Source organism: Schistocerca serialis, chromosome 1, assembly GCF_023864345.2.
Source record: "Schistocerca serialis cubense isolate TAMUIC-IGC-003099 chromosome 1, iqSchSeri2.2, whole genome shotgun sequence".
Taxonomy (NCBI): domain Eukaryota; kingdom Metazoa; phylum Arthropoda; class Insecta; order Orthoptera; family Acrididae; genus Schistocerca; species Schistocerca serialis.
Genome location: NC_064638.1, coordinates 1146235883 through 1146253991, shown reverse-complemented (window position 1 = coordinate 1146253991; position 18109 = coordinate 1146235883). Strand labels below are relative to the sequence as shown.

General features: G+C 38.2%; 1 protein-coding gene across 2 annotated transcripts in view; it reads right to left on the bottom strand.

Moving 5' to 3' along the window:
- Positions 1-17632, bottom strand: part of LOC126417757 (sphingosine-1-phosphate lyase) — a 73168-nt gene extending 55536 nt beyond the window's left edge. The window contains exons 1-3 of one of the 2 annotated variants that reach the window (XM_050085142.1): positions 17188-17632; positions 16893-17108; positions 8701-8909 (exon numbers count right to left, since the gene is read on the bottom strand). In XM_050085142.1, the coding sequence (XP_049941099.1) occupies positions 8701-8909; positions 16893-17108; positions 17188-17344 (582 nt within the window). In that variant the 5' untranslated portion in view covers positions 17345-17632. The remainder of the gene's footprint in view (positions 1-8700; positions 8910-16892; positions 17109-17187) is intronic. The other variant, XM_050085143.1, reaches the window with a different exon arrangement.
- Positions 17633-18109: the final 477 nt, after the last annotated feature.

The window sequence follows — 18109 nt, the reverse complement described above, 5'->3', positions numbered from 1 at the left end:
TTTGAAGGCAACAACACGCTGAGGATCCACTAAAAACACATTGTTCCTGCTACAATTTATTATAATTAAATTTCAATTAGTAACATAACTGCAATTAAAGCTTTTAGCAAGTGGTAACATAGTAGAATTGGCTGCCAGACAATTATGTCGTTTTAGCGTAGCGAGTAGCGTTACTGATGATGAACTTATGCATATTCAACGGTGGTTCGCATCTCGCCACATCTAAATTTTTTTCCTAACTTTCACGTTTTAATAGGTTCTGACGCTTTATTATTAGTTAAATATATATATATATATATATATATATATATATGGCTTAATCTACAGGACAGCTTGCGCTATTTGTAAAAGAAAAAAAGAGCAAAATATCTTTATATGTTTGTAATTCATGTGTTGCAAAGACTCTGTTACTGGGTACGTACAGTAATCAAGTAAGAATGGCCTTGGGGTTTTACTAAAATGTGAGAATGATGAAATAATGTTTATATTATGTGGAGAACTATTGCAAATTTGTATCGCACTGTTTGTAATGGAACTTTTATAAACCTGTGTTCACACTACATGGTACTTTCCTTTTCATCTTAAAACATGGATATTGAAGTTTTTATTTGTGTGTATTACATACAACGTCACTAGCATATGGAAAATGGGGGAAATGTGCATTTCACTGGAGATAACGTGGGAATTTTACGCGCGCCCGTTTAGCAAACAGTGTGATTTACGAATTAGAAACATCCTGCAACTGCCGCTGGAGTGCATTGCGATCTCGTATACCATGTTGGGGCCCATGTAGCATGTGCACAAGTCGCATCATTTCTGAGCGTTCAGCAGCACGTTGAACTCAGCACGCTCAACGTTGACGTTCGACAGCACGGTCCCTGTGCCAATGGCTTTAGGGGTCATTTTCTTTCTTTTTTACTTTCTGAAGTAGTCTATGTTCTTCTTCAGGGTTCAAGCTAACAATATACCAAATTTCATGGATCAGTGGTTTGTCGTGAAAACTAAACACACTGCGTTTCTTTGGCATTTAATAATATTAGTGTGGAAGAATGAATTAAACCCACTGAAGGTTGTATGAGCATTGATATTCAGGCTACTTACAAGAACTACTGTAGGGATTTTGAACCTGTTTTGACTAATGTTAGAATGGCTCATGCAGAAGGTTTATGTACATGACATATAAATTTTTCTTGGAAACTGTCTGAATTATGATCAATTAAAGTCTCTGACCACTGTGAAACTGATACAACAATATCTACATATTACACACACACACACACACACACACACACACACACACACACACACACATATGCACGTCACCAAAGACCCAAAGTGATGGCTGACTGACTGCAATCATTTCACAACAATTGTGTAGTGAGAACACATGTGAATCCAAAATCTGTGGTGTGCAGTTTTTTTTTTTCCCAAAAAGGAAAGTACTTTCGGAAAAACTACTAGCTCGGCCCATACATTCATAGCGGTTTTGTTTTGCATGTTGGTATTCCAGTTACTATGTGTGTATTTATCGACTGTCATTTTTTTTATTTGCAGTTAAATGTTGCTATTTGAGTTGTCATTTTGTCATTTGGAGATACTGAGTGGAGTGGTGGACACTAGAAAATGGAGTGTCAAGCTGAGAAATCAGGACATTTATGACATATTTTTCTGTTTTAGTTCAATAGAGGGGTGACAGTGGAGGAAGCAGCAAGAAACCTTTGCAACGTGTATGCGGCTAATGCCACTGGACAGACCATGGCGAGGAAATGATTTTCTGTTTTAAGGGAGGATCATTTTGACATTTGCGACTCTCCACATTCAGGAAGACGATTCAGATTTGATGAAGATTGTTCAAACATATTAATCTACAATGATCCACGCCTGTGTACTTGAAAACTCACAAATGTGATGAACTGTGGTCATTCCATCATTTTGCAACATTTCCATCCAATGGAGCAGGTCTAAAAATCGGGTGTACAGGTACTGCATGCTCTAGGCCAAAATCACAAAAATCGGTGGGTGGCCATACATGCATCTCTGCTTGCTCATTAACAATTGTTTCATGAACAAAACTGACCTTTCCTATTCTATATTGTCACTGGTGATGAGAAATGATGTGTTTATGCTAACATAAGGAAAAGAAAGTCATGGGTGAGTCCAAACAAAGCAGTAACTCCCCGTACAGAGACCTGTTCCCATCCACAAAAGATATTGTTATGCATCTGGTGGAACAGCAATGTACTATGAATTGCTCCATTGGTGTGTAACCATCACTGCTGACATTTATTGTCAACAAATGAGACATCCTGCAGATACAGTCCAAGAACAACGACCAGGAAGACTGTGAGAAGTGACACTACTCCATGATAACACTCGCATGCATTCTGCTAAACTGACAAGAAGCTCTATACAAGACTTTGGATAGAAAATCATTCAGCACCCACCTTACTCACCTGACTGTGTACTCTCAGATTTTCACCTTCTCCACTCTGTATCGAACATTCTTCAAGGAATTTCCTTCCCGGATGGGAAAGTGTTCCGAACTTCGCTTGACAAGTTCTTCGCCCCAAAACCACATGATTTTTACAGTCATGGAATTGAAAAGTTCCCCCATGTTGGCGGACCGTTGTAAACAGTGAAGGGGAATATATTAATGATGACTAAAGTCTATTTTATGTGTACCTGTTGTGTTTATTAACCTTACAGAAAAACACTATGCACTTATGCACAAACCTAATAATACAGCATAGGATGCATCTTTGCTTCGTTTACACAAAGTCTTTCAGAGGCACAGGAGATGACACAACTTCCTGCTTTCCTTGAATCAAACACTGATGTGAACATGATTCTTTGCGTGGTATGGCGAAAAAGACTGCCGCAAAAAGGTCTGCGACACGGAACTGCAGCAGTGGGTCTCAACAATGTATCAGTGCTTACTAAGCCTGACTTGATTCATTCAGACATCATCTGATACACAATATGCTATGAGTTAAAATATCATGCACACACTTACACCAGCATATCACATAGAATATTTATGTCGGTTGTAAATTGAATGATCACATCATAATGTGCTTCCATTACTGCCATGAGACATCACTGCAAAGGCCACTTACATAGGGAATAGATAACGTTCATGTTTTTTGAGAACTTTCCTGGCATCCACTGCTTAAATCATTTCAGTTATGCGAAAGTGATAATATTCAGTTACCCAAAGCTGTTCCCTGAATTTTAAGCACAACTCTACACAGTGGCTTGCAAATAACATTACCATACTGCTACACCAGACAAATTGTCCAGCTGTAGTAACTTAGTGCTGCCTGTGCACAAAGCCAGAGCAGGTCACTGGTAAGAGTACAAGTGCTAGATGCTGTAACAGATACGGTGTGATGAGCACAGGCTGAGTTGGTGTGGTAAACTGCTGCCACAACTTACTGTATGATAGGAACTGCTCACTGTAAAATTTTTGTTGTTGTTTTGTTGTGTTCTTCAGTCTGAAGAGTGGTCTGATGAAGCTCTCCATGCTACTCTACCCTGTGCAAGCCTCTTTGCCACCAAATAACTACTGCAGCCTACATCCATCTGAACCTGTGAACCTGCTTACTGTATATTTATGCCTTCGTCTCCCTCTACAGTTTTTGAGCCCCTCACCCCCACAAGACCTCCCTACAACACCAAACTGACAATTCCTCAATACCTTAAGATGTGTCCTACCATCTAATCGATTTTTTTAGTTGAGTTATCTCATAATTTATTTTTTCCAAAATTTTATTCAGTACCTTTTCATTAGTTTCTTGACCTACCCATCTAATCTTCAGCATCCTTCTACAGCAATACATTTCAATAGCTTCTATTCTCTTCTTGTCTGAACCACTTACCATCTGTTTCATTTCTGTGCAAGACCGCATTCCAAGCAAATACCTTCACAAAAGATTTGCCAACACTGAAATGTTAACAAATTCCTCTTCTAGCAAGTCTGCATTTTGTATCTTCTCTACTTCAGCCATCAGTTATTTTGCTGCACAAATAGCAAAATACATCTACTACTATTAGTGTCTCATTTTCTAGTGAAATTCCCTCAGCATTGCCTGATGTAATTTGGTTAATTTCCATTACTCTTATTCTACTTTTGTTGATGTTCATCTTATAACTACTTTTCAAAACACTACCTATTCCCTTCAATTGCTCTTTCAAGTCGTTTGCTGTTTCTGATGGAACTGCAATTTCATCAGCAAACGTCTCAGTTTTTATTTCTTCTCCCTGAACTTTAATCCACTTCCCAGATTTCTCATTGGTATCCTTTACTGGTTACTCAATGTAAGGATTGAATAACATCAGCGATATACTAAAACCCTTCCTCACTCCCTTCTCAACCGCTCCTTCCCTTTTATACCCTCTGACTTTTATAACTGCAGTCTGATTTCTGCACAAATAATCTTTTGTTCCCTGAGTATCTTATCTCTGTTACAAAAGTTTTCTCTAAATCCACTAATGCCATAAACATAGGTTCTCCCTTTCTTCAGTCTATCTTCTAAAATAAGCCGTAGAGTCAGAATGGGCTTGCGTGTTCCTAAATTTCTCTCAAGGCCAAACTGATCTTCCGAGCGGTGAGCTTCTACAGTTTTTTTCATTCTTATGTAAATAACTTGTGTCAGCATTTTGCAACCATGATTTACTAAAATGATAGTTCTGTAATATTCACACCTGTCAGTGTAGGCTTCCTATGGAACTGAAATTGTTACATTCTTCTTGAAGTCTCAGGGAATTTCAGCTGACTCATGTACCTTACACACCAGGTGAAATGGTGTTATCATAGCTGGCTCACCTAAGAATCTCAATAATTCTGAGGGAATGTCACCTACTCCAGGGGCCTTGTCTCAGCTTAGGTCTTTCAGTGCTCTGTCAAATTCTTCTCTTGGAAGCATATCTCCCAGCAAATCTTCATCTGCTTCTTCTTCCCTTTCTACAATATTGTCTTCAAGTTCACTTCCCTTGTAGAGCCCCTCCATACATTCCTTCTACCTTTCTATTCTTTGCTTAGCACTGGTTTGCCATCTGAGCTCTTGATATTCAGACAGATGCTTCTCTTTCATTCAAAGAAGTGTCCGATTTTCCTGTAGGCAGTATCTGTCTTTCCTCTAGTTATACATGCTTCTATGGCCTTGCATTCATCCTCTACCAAACCTGTTTAGTTATTTTGCCTTTTCGGCCAACCTCATTTCTTAGGCATCTTTATTGTCTTTCATCTGCTTCATTTACTGCGTTTTTATATACTCTCCTTTTAAATTTAGTGTCTCTTGTGTTACCTAAGGATTTCCAGAAAGCCGTACCGGTTTGATTCTCTGCTGCCACCATATCATCCTTACAATCTACTGATTAGCATTGCACTGTAATTTTTTTTATATATATAAATTATAGAGTGCAGCGAACAGTCGTCCTTTTTAGATTTTACTATGCAAATCCAGATTTCGGCTAGTAGCTAGCCATTTTCATTGTGCTACTTGCATTGAGAATAAAAAATAGCGCAATGAGAATGGTTAGCTACTAGCCGAAATCTGGATTTGCATAATAAAATCTACAAGGGACGACTGATCGCTGCACTCTATAATTTATAAGTCACACAAAGTCGCTGAGTGCATCCACTTTCCGAATGGAAGGTAACCTGACTGTACTGTATTCCTTTCTTGCTCATTAGTCAATTATTGCCTAATATTACACTGTACAGAGTATTCTACTTTTGAACATCCGCAAAGTTAGCAGGTGCTCAACTCTGATTGGGACCATACATCATATTATTTGGTATGTTTAGAAGATCAGTATTATGTACAGTTTGGATATGATAAGGAAATATCTATACAGTGCACATGTTCAGAGGACAGTACAATTAGCAGCCTCCATTAAATAATATCAAATGGTATTCCTTACTTATTTTGAGATGATAGCACCAGAATTTACACACCAGGTAGTTACCCACCTATGTAAAGACCTTTAATTACAGCATACTGTGACGGTTTGCCCGCTTTTTTTTCCCTTCATTTGCTGTCCTCGGTATCAACGTACTGCACTGCTATACTGGCTGAAAATGGGGGGTGGAAGTTAAACACAGATGATGTAGCCGACAGCTGTACATTTGCGTTTCACAGTTGTTTACTTTCACTGTTCACAACCCCCCCCACATACACATTTAATATGGCCAGTGCACTATTGTTTAACTTTCAACAAGCCTCATTAATAGTTGGAAATGCCGTGTGGTTAGGGCCTCCCATCGGGTGGACCGTTCACCTGGTGCAAGTCTTTCGAGTTGACGCCACTTCGGCGACTTATGTGTCGATGGGGATGAAATTATGATGATAAGGACAACACAACATCCAATCCCTGAGTGGAGAAAATCTCCGACCCAGCCGGGAATCGAATCCGGGCTGTTAGACAAGACATTCTATCGCACTGACCACTCAGCTACCAGGGGCGGACCATTGATAGTTTGCAAGCGAACATCCACATACTGCTACAACAGTTTACCATTGAACATCTACGAGCAGTAAAAACCTGTATGGAACAGACACTGTCATTGTTTTAGCACATGGGCTAACTGTGTTACACTTATGTAACATGCATTGTTGTTGATCTCACAATACAGGTTCCTCGTCTGAAACTCGGCAGTGGACTGACTGTCTCGGGACCAAAAATCAGGCCCTTATACGTCCTCACAATAATAGGTGCTGAAACTACACATTGTTCAATGTTTAATTTATAGAAATTACAATTAAAAAATCAGTCATAAAATTAAATGAATACATTGAAAAATTGGTTCTTTTTAACAGTTTCTTCTACTAAAAGGGTTATGCTGAATTATTTGTTTAAGTGATGAAATAACAGATATCATTATGCAAACAATACTTCCCCGACATGGCTATTAATTACTTTGGAATTAATTAAGGGCTGGCTTTGCTAACATGTTTTCAAATAGAGCCAAATAGGTCCTTTAAGAATACTATCAGTTGTTCTTCCAAATGTTTATAATTAGTGCAGAATTTATGTTTGTTTATAAGTCAACAATAGAACTGAAGTTATGAAACAATTACTGCTTTCACCCTATAACAAAAGATACTAACTAATAATAGTCACAATAAATTAGAAAATCAATTACATACACATAACTAAGCTCAAAATTTAGATCTGGTGTTATATTCTTTAAAACTGAGGGCCAACCTTTCTCTTTTAAGGAAATGCAGATTATACTCACGTATGTTAATAGTAATTAGTCAAAACTGAAAAAAAAATAATTTTAAGGAGGCAGATGGCAAAACCAGCGGGGAACTAAAAATATCCCAGCTTGTTTCATCGCAATATGAACACTACATCTGTGAGGAGCAATGAGAAGTAAACAGAGTAGTATGTATGCCACAATCTCCAGGCAATATTAGCTCACGATGCACTAAAAGTAAGTGCTTTATCCACATAGTAGTTCCCTGTGTGACACATTCTCCACAGTCAGTCTACAGTGGCATCGGCACAGCCTACTAGTAAAGTGCTGAACACATTTATTGTAAATTGCAGAGGCAGCTTAACTCTCCTTATCTTCTGTCTTTATTTGTGTTTGGGCATCTATACCTTAAATGAATGATATACCAGTATCATCAAGGTACTGACAAAATACATTTTTCATGTAGGTCAGGGACAGAAACATAATCTCCATATAAATGTTAGATTCGGCATTCATAACAACAGAATTCTTCGCTTCAACAGCATAGTATGATTTACTTTGTTTTATCATCCCAGTAATGCACTATTGTCCACTTGTAAACCACAATACAGCATATTGCAGCAATTATTATGTGCAATCTTAACAGCCACTTAGTTCCCAATAAAAACTACATGGAATCAGTGATAAATATTTGCATGCCAAGTACAACCAAAAGGACAGATGTATATTGTAGGCTGTAGCAACAAACAAGAATTTGTACCAATGCTGGTCTCCTGCTAACTAGGGAGGTGTGCCAACCCTACGCCACCCTGGCAAAGTGGCTCTGCACAACTGCACGGACTACCATAGCATGCTTCCCTCCTCAGTCCAACCTCCCATTCAAGCCTCAGCCCACTTGGCATTCCCCGCAAACTCAAACAGCATTGCAAAAGCTCTCCAACTGTATAGGAAACTCAGCATCAAACTAAATTGGCAACAATGCCTCAAACCCAGGCATACATCTATCTACCTATCTACATTTATACTCCGCAAGCCACCCAATGGTGTGTGGCGGAGGGCACTTTACATGCCACTGTCATTACCTCCCTTTCCTGTTCCAGTCGCGTATGGTTCGCGGGGAAGAACAACTGCCGGAAAGCCTCCATGCGCACTTGAATCTCTGTAATTTTACATTCATGATCTCCTCGGGAGGAATACGTTCTTGAAACTGTGTGTTTCCAGAGACCTTTTCAAGTCTCAAACATCAATTATGTCCACATGGAGACTGAGGTAATGAATTGACACTTGTACCTATCAAGCATGGGGCTTGGGTTTGAATCCCGGCCTTGGTACAAATTTTCATTTGTTACTTCAGTCTGCATTTATACAGATCACAGATGTTTGAGACTTAAAAACATCTCTTTAACCATATAGTTTCATTCGAAAAAAGGAAGGAAGATTAAGGTTTAAGGTCCCATCAAGACTGTGTGCAACACAAAAGAATTACATATACTTACAGTTCCACATGCAGAGGGGGAGCCATGGAAGAGATTTGCAGCTATTCTAACCACCTCTGCTTCCATTTTGCAGACACCGGGGAAAACATCAGGGTGAAGTGGATTTGTATAGGATGCAAGACCATAAACTTCAGTAAGTAATTCAATAAGTTCAGGATTATGAAAGTACACTGTTCCTGAAACATATCCTTTTTTCCAATCGTAGTCTCCTACAAAACAAAAAATAAAATATTTAAAGTTAAAACCAGGTAAAGCTGTTACACAACTGATGTTTGTGAAAAATTATAAACATAAAATTAGAACGAATCAGAATGGCTGGCCAATAGTTACTTTCGAGAGGCGAAATTCTGAGCACTGTTGATACATCTGCATAAGTACTCCACAGTTCACACTTCACTGCTTGGCACAAGTTTCGTACAACCACTTTCAGACTATTCCTTGGCCGTTTCATTCAGACTATTCCTTGGCCGTTTCATTCCTGAATATCACATGGTAGAAATGAACTCCTAAATGTTTCCATTTGAGCTACAATTTCTCTTGTTTTATTATGGTGGTCATTCTTCCCATGTAGTTGGTAGTCAACAAAATATTTTAGCATTCTGAGGAGGAAGTTGGCAGTTGTTAATTTAGTGAAAAGATCTCAGTACCATGAAAAACATCTATGTTTTAATAATTGCCACCTCAACTCACGTATCATAGGCATGACACACTCTCCTCTACCCTGCAATAATACAAAACAAGCTGCCCTTCCTTCTACTTTTTTTATGTCCTCCATCAGTATTCACTTCAATCATTAGAAACTGAATTCACTTTTCTATTCTGACACAAGCACACTTTGGCTACATATATTTACTCTGAATATTTTATCATCTCTAGTTATGGTAAGGATCCCATACTCCATGGCACTGCTCTAGTAGAGGATGAAAAAGTGTAGTATAAGCAGTCTCTTTAGTAGATCTGTTGCGTCTTCTAAATGTTCTGCCAACATAAAGCAGTCTTTGGTTTTCCCCTCCCACTACATTTACTATGCGATAGTTCCACTTTAAGTTGTTTATAACTGTGACACTTAGGTATTTAGTTGAACTGACAACCTTTAAATTTGTGGCCTTTAACCTGTAACCAAAATTTAACACGTTATTTTTAGTACTCTTGTGGGGGATGTCACTTGCAGATATCACGTCTTAGTCTTTTGCAGTTTGTTTTGATCTTTTTATGACTTTACTAAATGATGGACAACAGTATCATCAGCAAACAATCTAAGAGAAGTCATTTTTGAAGAAGTGTTAAAAGTCTTCTGGAAATCTAGAAATATGGAACTGACTTCAAATCCTGTCAATATCACTCATTACTTCGTATGAATACAGAGCCAGATGTGTTTCTGTTTCTATGTTGGCCGATTGTTGACAGGTCATTTTCTTCCGGGTATTTCATAATGTTTGAACACAGTACATATTCTAAAAATCCCCACCACATGCACACACACACACACACACACACACACACACACACACACACACACACACACACACCCTGCATGCACATAAAAACAATAGTAGGAAAATTATCTCGGCTTTCAGAACTCTTTCAGAATAACTAGTTCCTTCTCAGGAAGGCAAAGAGGCATAGGTTGAGTGAGGTTAGAAAGGGAGGAACAAATCACTCAGACCCCATGTTGATATGGAACCACCTGGTATGAGGACAACAGTGAAAACTGACCCTTGCCTCACCTCACCCTTAGATTAACTGGATCTCCCTCAACCTGCAGTCTGAGTGACCTGTTCCCCTTTTCTAACCTGAGAAGGAACTAACAGTTCTGAAAGCTAGGAGAGTTGTTTTCTATTTCTGTGTGGGTGTCTATCGACAGTATACTTACAGTTTCACCCTCTGGAGGCAAGAACTGGCGAGACATTATGTCTCCTTGCAATTTTATGGGTTTCACAAGAAAATTATAACCAGTCACTCAGTGAAGCACAAGTGAAGTTGAGAAATACAGGAACCTGTGATAGACTCACAAACAGTAAATGCTCCTCTGTGAGATCTGCTTTCTAAAAGTCATTTCCCACCAGTAATCCACATTATGATAGCATTTACATGGCCGTAGCTTCCAACGCATTAGGACATTAACTGCATGCAGCGAACAAGATGTATAAGCCGAACTATCTACCTGGAACCTACCTGGTAACTCAAGTAATGCACACCACATGTTGCATTAGGCATTTACTATCACAAACAAATAAAGCGATATGCCATTACAAATTCAGAGGTAGATAACTACAGGCACGGGATAGGGCTTTCAGAACGTGAACCCAATCTCTTAACTATTGTGTCACTTCACTTGGTTATTATAATTACAGTAAAATTTTATCACAGTAAGAAAATGTTGCAGTCAGACGCATCCTCTACATACATACACATGCTTATCTTGACAAAACAAACAGATTATATTTCAAAGTCTTGACTGTTAAAACTAGAGATGATAAAATATTCAGAGTAAATATATGTAGCCAAAGTGTGCTTGTGTCAGAATAGAAAAGTGAATTCAGTTTCTAATGATTGAAGTGAATACTAATTGACAGCACAGTAATGCTGATGATGAGAAATGAAAATATATGTAATGAAGGATCTAACTTGAACTAAGTAGATGTAACCTTGCACTTTCAGATTAAGCAACTTTCTGTCAAAGGGTAAGAGTATTATGTACAATATTCTGCATTTCTTTAGTTCCTCTACTATTAATAAGCTCTGGATGATACATGGAGGAACTGGAAAATGTGGGTCTTTGCCACATGTATTAACTACAATCAAGAATATATTAAACAATACGTCCCATAACAGGCATTCTTTTCTAAATCAACTACAATTTTGAACATTGCGGTATTGAAACTTCTCACGTTTCATTACTTTTTGTTAAATATAACGTGGGCATTCCCCTTCAGATAGGTCACCGTGCACATGTGCAATATGTGGACAAGTCTGTCAACAGGTCTTTAACATTGCATTCATAGAAAACTAAATTTTCACTTTTCGTAAGTGGTAATAATCTAAATTTCTCTAATATCCTAATTTCTCCCACCCCTCCCACAGTGATATTCCTCCGCCCACTGAACTTACACAATATATTTGTCCACCCCTACACAACCCCTGCTCCCAACCCCTTGCTTCATGGCTCATATCCCTATAACAGACCTAGATGCAAGACCTGTACCATACATCCTCCCACCACCTACTCCAGTCAGGTCAAAAGCATCACACATCCCATCAAAGGGAGGGCTACATGTGAAACTGTACATGTGATCCACAAGCTTAGCTGCAACCACTGTGCTGCATTCTACATGGACATGAAAGCCAACAAGCTGTCCATCCGCATGAATGTCCACCATCAAACTGTGGCCAAGAAACAGCGGGACCATCCTATTGCAGAGCACGCTGCCGAACACAATGTTTTTCATTTCAATGACCGCTTTCACAGCCTCTGCCATCTGGATCCTTCCCTCCAACACCAACTTTTCTGAACTGCACAGGCAGGAACTATCCCTACAGTGTATCCTATGTTCCTGTAACCCTCCTGGCCTCTACCTTCATTAGTAATTATCCTTTCCTTACCTATCCCTTCCCATTCATGTGCTACACAACCCTCTATTCCACCAACAGACTTTTTACTTCTCTCACTTTCTGCTGCCCCCTCCCTCCTGTCCACCAGCTAACATGCTGACTGCACCTAGCTGCCTTACCCTCTCCCCACCTCAGTCCTGTATGCTCCCACAATAAGCACTTAACCATATAAAAACCATGGCTTACTAAAGGAATAAAAATACCTTTTAACTGGAAAAGGGAAATGTATCTAATAGCAAGAATGAGTGAAGGCCCAGAAACAGTCAAATATTATAAAAACTGCTATGCTGTAGTAAGGAAAGCTATTACAAGGTCCAAAGTATATGCCTTATGTCTGAGATCAGCAACGCTGATAATAAAATGAAAACAATTTGGAATATTGTTGAAAAGGAAATAGGGAAACTAAGTGCACCAAATTAAAAGTTTATTTACAAAAATTCAGGGGCTGAAAATATTTTAATAATCATTTTTTAAATGTTGTGGAGAAAATAAGACCAAGTTATTCATTAGAATAGGGAAAGCTATGTATGGAAGAGGCAATACCTATGCAACTTGATAAAACTGAAATTCTACCCGTGTCTCCTTCTGACGTTAGGAAAATAATAAACTCACTCAAAAGTAAAAGCTTGCATGAATTACGGAATTTCCAACAGAGTACTGTAAGCTTGTTCCCAACAGAGAAGTAAGATTCTCAGCCACATTTGTAGTATCTCACTGAAACAGAGCATTCTTCCTGATACACTGAAATATGCTACATTAAACTGTAGTATAAAAAGAAGGATAGGCCTGATGCCAACAACTAGCACCCAATCTCACTTCTGACAGCTTGGTCCAAAATTCTTGAAAATGTAATTTGTTCAGGAGTAGCTTCACATATTTGTAAAAATAAAGTACTAGCAAAATGGCAATCAAGTTTTCAGGAAAGCTTTTCAATAGATAATGCCATATATGCTTTCACTGATCACAAACTAAATGCTCTGAATAACCAAACATCACCAGTTGGGATTTTCTATGATTTCACAAAGGCTTTTGATTGTATAAGTCATGGAATTTTCCTAGATAATGTGCGAATCAGCAGATTCCTCAAACTGGGAGGTATCAAGAAAGGAGTCCCACAACATTCAGTCTCAGGTCCCTTATTGTTCTTAATATGTACAAGGTGGGACAAATAAATAAAGTGGCTCAGACAAGTGAATACAACATAAATGAATGTATGCATATAACCACATCCCGTAACGTGCAAACCACGTGTACGCCCACCACATGATCCACACCAGTCCAGAGTGTAGTGCAGGCTGTGTCAGTGTGAGTGAAGCAGTGCAAAGGTGACAATGATATTCACGGTGGAGCAGTGGGTGTTTTTTGTGGAAAGTTACGTGATGACGAAGTTGTGGGAATGGTGTGGTCACTAGTTTGCTGTGAAGTTTAATGGTGTCAAAGTGCCAGCAAAGAGTGCCGTGCAATGCTTAGTCCAAGAACTTTTCACTAATGATACAAGTATAGAAATCACATCTGACAAATAACAATTAGCTGAGGAAATTGTAGATAATGTCTATCAGAAAATTATTAACTGGTTCTGCAAATGGACTCTCATTAAATTTTGATAAAACTCAGTAGGCTAATACAGTTCTACAATTCTATACTGTAAATGGCACAACACCATGAATACATAATGTCTTTGCCAGCAGCCATTAAAAATTTGGATTCAGGCAAAGCACAGTTTAAACACAGTCTGAAAGACTTTTTTACAGGCAACTCCTTCTAACCTACAGATGAATATCTTAACAGGGACTGTTAGACCAGTTTAAGTAAAAATGTCTGTTAGATTTCAGTTTTGACAGCACCAGGTCACAACAGTCAAGATTAGATATTTTGTGTATGATAAATTTATTAAAAGTGCATAACAATGTTTCATTCTGACAATGTCTTAATTCTGTAAATATTAGAAGTTTCAGTTTACTGTAATGTATTCACCTAATTTGACAATCTCTTAGACAAATGATCAGGTTAGTAGGTATTGCATTCAAATGTTTTCTGTTTTTTATGTCATTCTTTCTGACATATTCCACAACCAAGAGAATCATCTCATTTTTGGGTCTATGGAATGAAAACTGAATCTAATCTAATCACGTACAGGTTGCGCAGAACTCTGTAACTAAGGCAGAATATTCCAAATTTTGGTGTGTGTGCATTGATGCGATATTGAATTGAAAGACACACACTGATGATCTGCTGAAACGTTTGAGTTCGGCTACTTCAGCTATTAGGGTTATTGCAAATTTTGATAGTAAACATATCAGTAAATTAGCTTATTATGACTATTTTCATTCACTGCTTATGTATGGCATCATACATTCATGATGAAGAAGAAAAGTATTCATTGAACAAAAGTGTATAACCAGAGTTAGTGCTGGAGCCTGGTCAAAATCATCTTGCAGACATTTATTTAAGGAGCTATAGACATTCACAGTAACTTTGCAAAATATGAAATTTGTTACTAATAATCCATCCTAATTCAAAAGCAATAGCAATGTGCATAGGTACAACACTAGGAGAAAGGCTAATTCTCACTACTATGAGTTAAATCTAACTTTGGCACAGAAAGGGGTGAAAACAAATTAAAAGAATTTCTGAATGTCAGCTCCTTCTACTCAATAGAGAATTTTTAGATATAAATTAGTATTTTACAACTAAACACACACACACACACACACACTTGAATTATGGCATGTAAAGAAACCTTTTGTTAAAGTAACACATTCCACATCATCACAAAGTTTCATATTTATAATCTACAAAACAACGTTAATCTAGTCTAGTCTCTCACTTACTCCTTCCCTTTAATGTCCATCAACTCTTATAACTGCTATATGTTTTCTATACAAGTTGCAAATAGGGCCTAAAATTTCTGTACCTGCGTTTTATCCCCGGTATTTTCAAAAAGTTCAAAGAGCTTAGTCCAGTCTACTTTGTCAAAAGCTCTCCCTAACCTACAAGATTCCCTTTCCTCAACCTAACTTCTTAGATAAGTCATAGGATCAGTACTGCTTCATATGTTCCTACAATTCTTCCCCAAGGTCTGCCTCCACCAGTTTCTCCACCTAATTTATGTCAATATTTTGCAGCCATAACTTACTAAACTGATAGCTTGGTAGTACTGACACCTGTCAGCACCTGCTTTCTTTATAATTGAATTAGTACATTCTTCCTGATGTCTGAGGGTATTTCACCTCTCTCATACATATTGCACACCAGATGGAAGACTTTTGTTATGGCTGTGTCTCCCAAACATACCAGATGGAAGAGTTTTGTCATGGCTTGGTCTCCCAAGGACGTCAACAGTTCCGAGGGAATGTTGTCTACTCCAGGGACCTTGTTCCAGCTTAGTTCTTCCAGTGCTCTGTCATATTCTTCTCGCAGTATCATATCTCCCATTTCATCTTCATCTTCTTCCCCTTCTCTTCTAGAGTATTGTCTTCAAGTTTGCTTCCCCAATATATAGAATTTCTGTATACTCCTTTCAGCTTTTCCTTCTTTGCTTAGTACTGGCTAGCCATCTGAGATCTTGACATTCATATACAAAATATATTCATTGCTTTCCCCAAAGGAGTATCTAATTTTCCTATCTATCTCTCCCATAGTTATGCATCCTTCTAGAGATTTGCATTTGTCCTCTAGCCATTCCTGGTTAGCCTTTCTCCACTTTCTAATATAAGTTTGTGTGTTACAAAGTTTTTTATCCTGAAGATAGTCTGGAGTGTGTCTTGAATGGAAACTAAACATGGATGATAAACCGCTTAAACAAGGGGAGAACAGAAGCTTTTGAAATGTGTTGCGATAGAAGAATTTTGGTTGGCTTAACTAATTCACAATCAATCCGTCACCTTCCAATCTAACCTTGGTCTCAAAAAATAGCTTTCATTCCCCTCAATACACTGCCATTTCCACTAGTTCTATATCAATATGGTAAACAACATGATCCATGCCACCACCAATTTAAGAAATAAACGACTTCGTATAAGTAAAACATATGAATGACATCTACAACTGAAACATACAGACAAAAAAACCATCCCAGGCGCCATCTACATCACCTGTGACACCACACTTCAGAGAATATACAGCTGGCACATGTTTTAAATTCCTGAAGTAGCTGTCAGCTCCTCCTGATTACATTTTTTTTATATATGTTATGAACTAAGACAAACCATATAAGTTTAAGCTGCTCCTGGGTGAAGCACTAGCAGCTCCCAAAAAGAGATTCTTCAAGTTCTTTACACGCACATTACTATAGCAGTAAATAGAAAATTATATTTTCTTCGTTTACTCCTCCCAGTCGACCAGCACAGGCCTAGTGCACATCTTTACACGCACAGTTTGAATGTCCTCTCACACACATTAGTGCAGTTATGTCATTCTGATAGTGATGAAAGCACAAATAGTTAATAAAGCTAATGCATTTTTAACAAGCTGAGACAAATGAATAATTCAACTCTCGTTTTGAATTTAATTCTTCGGACTGTTTACAACATTACAGGTAAACTGATTGCAAAAATTAAGGCTGGAGATTGCCACCTTACCTAGTTCCAAATAGGCATTGACTTGCTTGAGTATTTCCTCGCTGTTTTTTCCACTCTCTGGCAAATTTGTGATGTAGTCAATTTTCTCATTGCGATGTCTGACCTCATCTTCGAATGTCTTTCTCATATTACTCATCTCACTGTCAATTCTCCTGGCAACTGCTGGTATTTTCCTTGCTAATCGAAACACGGTCTTCTTTAAACGGGATGGAACGCCTGCAAATGTCAAAAGATTGTACCACTCCAAGTTACGCAGCATTGTTGCTTATATGAAAGAAAATCTCATTCAAATTACTTTCATCTTGGTTGATGAAATCGAAAAACCAGACGCTTGCCAATACCGCTCCAGTGGTCATTGTCACTATCTGCCAGGGTTCTTTATTGGACAAACTATTGTTTACAAAATTTTTCAGTGACTCGACGGCTAATTTTCCTTTAGCAATCGGATCCATCCTGACACAAAGTAAAAGCTCCCGTGTCAGCTGTTCTACCCGCAAGACTGGTGTCACGGAAGATAACGCATTGAAACGTTAAACATCCCTGGTGATCTACGAAACTTAACGACTTTAATGGCACGGTGACACTGCATTTTCCTGTATTACCCAACTGAAAACCAAAGATAAAATATAAAAATGTGAACCATTTCAGAAAGAGTAGTCAGTATATTTGATAGAACTTTCATTAATTTTAGACAGGTTCCACCCCTGTCTCTGATTTGCGCTTCTGCAATAATGTACAAGTACATCGCATAGAAGTAAGCGCAGCCAAAGATTGTATTACGCAACAGTATCGAGTAAACATATCGACAAAAAAGTTGCAGTTGATACAATGCAAAGTGAAAAAAATGGTAACCCTTCAGGAGAAGTTCAAAAACCGTTCTTGTGTAAGGTACATACAATTGAATGTTTTGTAAGTAAAAAACAATGGAAAACGATAAGCAGATTGAAATATTTTATTTTACAGTCAGTGAAAGGAGTTCCACGAAATACAAACATAACATCTGGCGTACATAGAGGAGAGATACTTTTTTTGTATCTGGTGAAATGGGTTCAAAAATATTAGTGAAGTGGATAGCTATAACAATAGAAGAAACGATGATCTACACTATTCTGAGTTAAATCTGAATTTAGCACAAAAAAGGGTGAATTACGCTGCCACAAAAATCTTTGGTCATTTCCCAATTAGCATTAAAAGTCTGACAGACTGCCAACCAACAT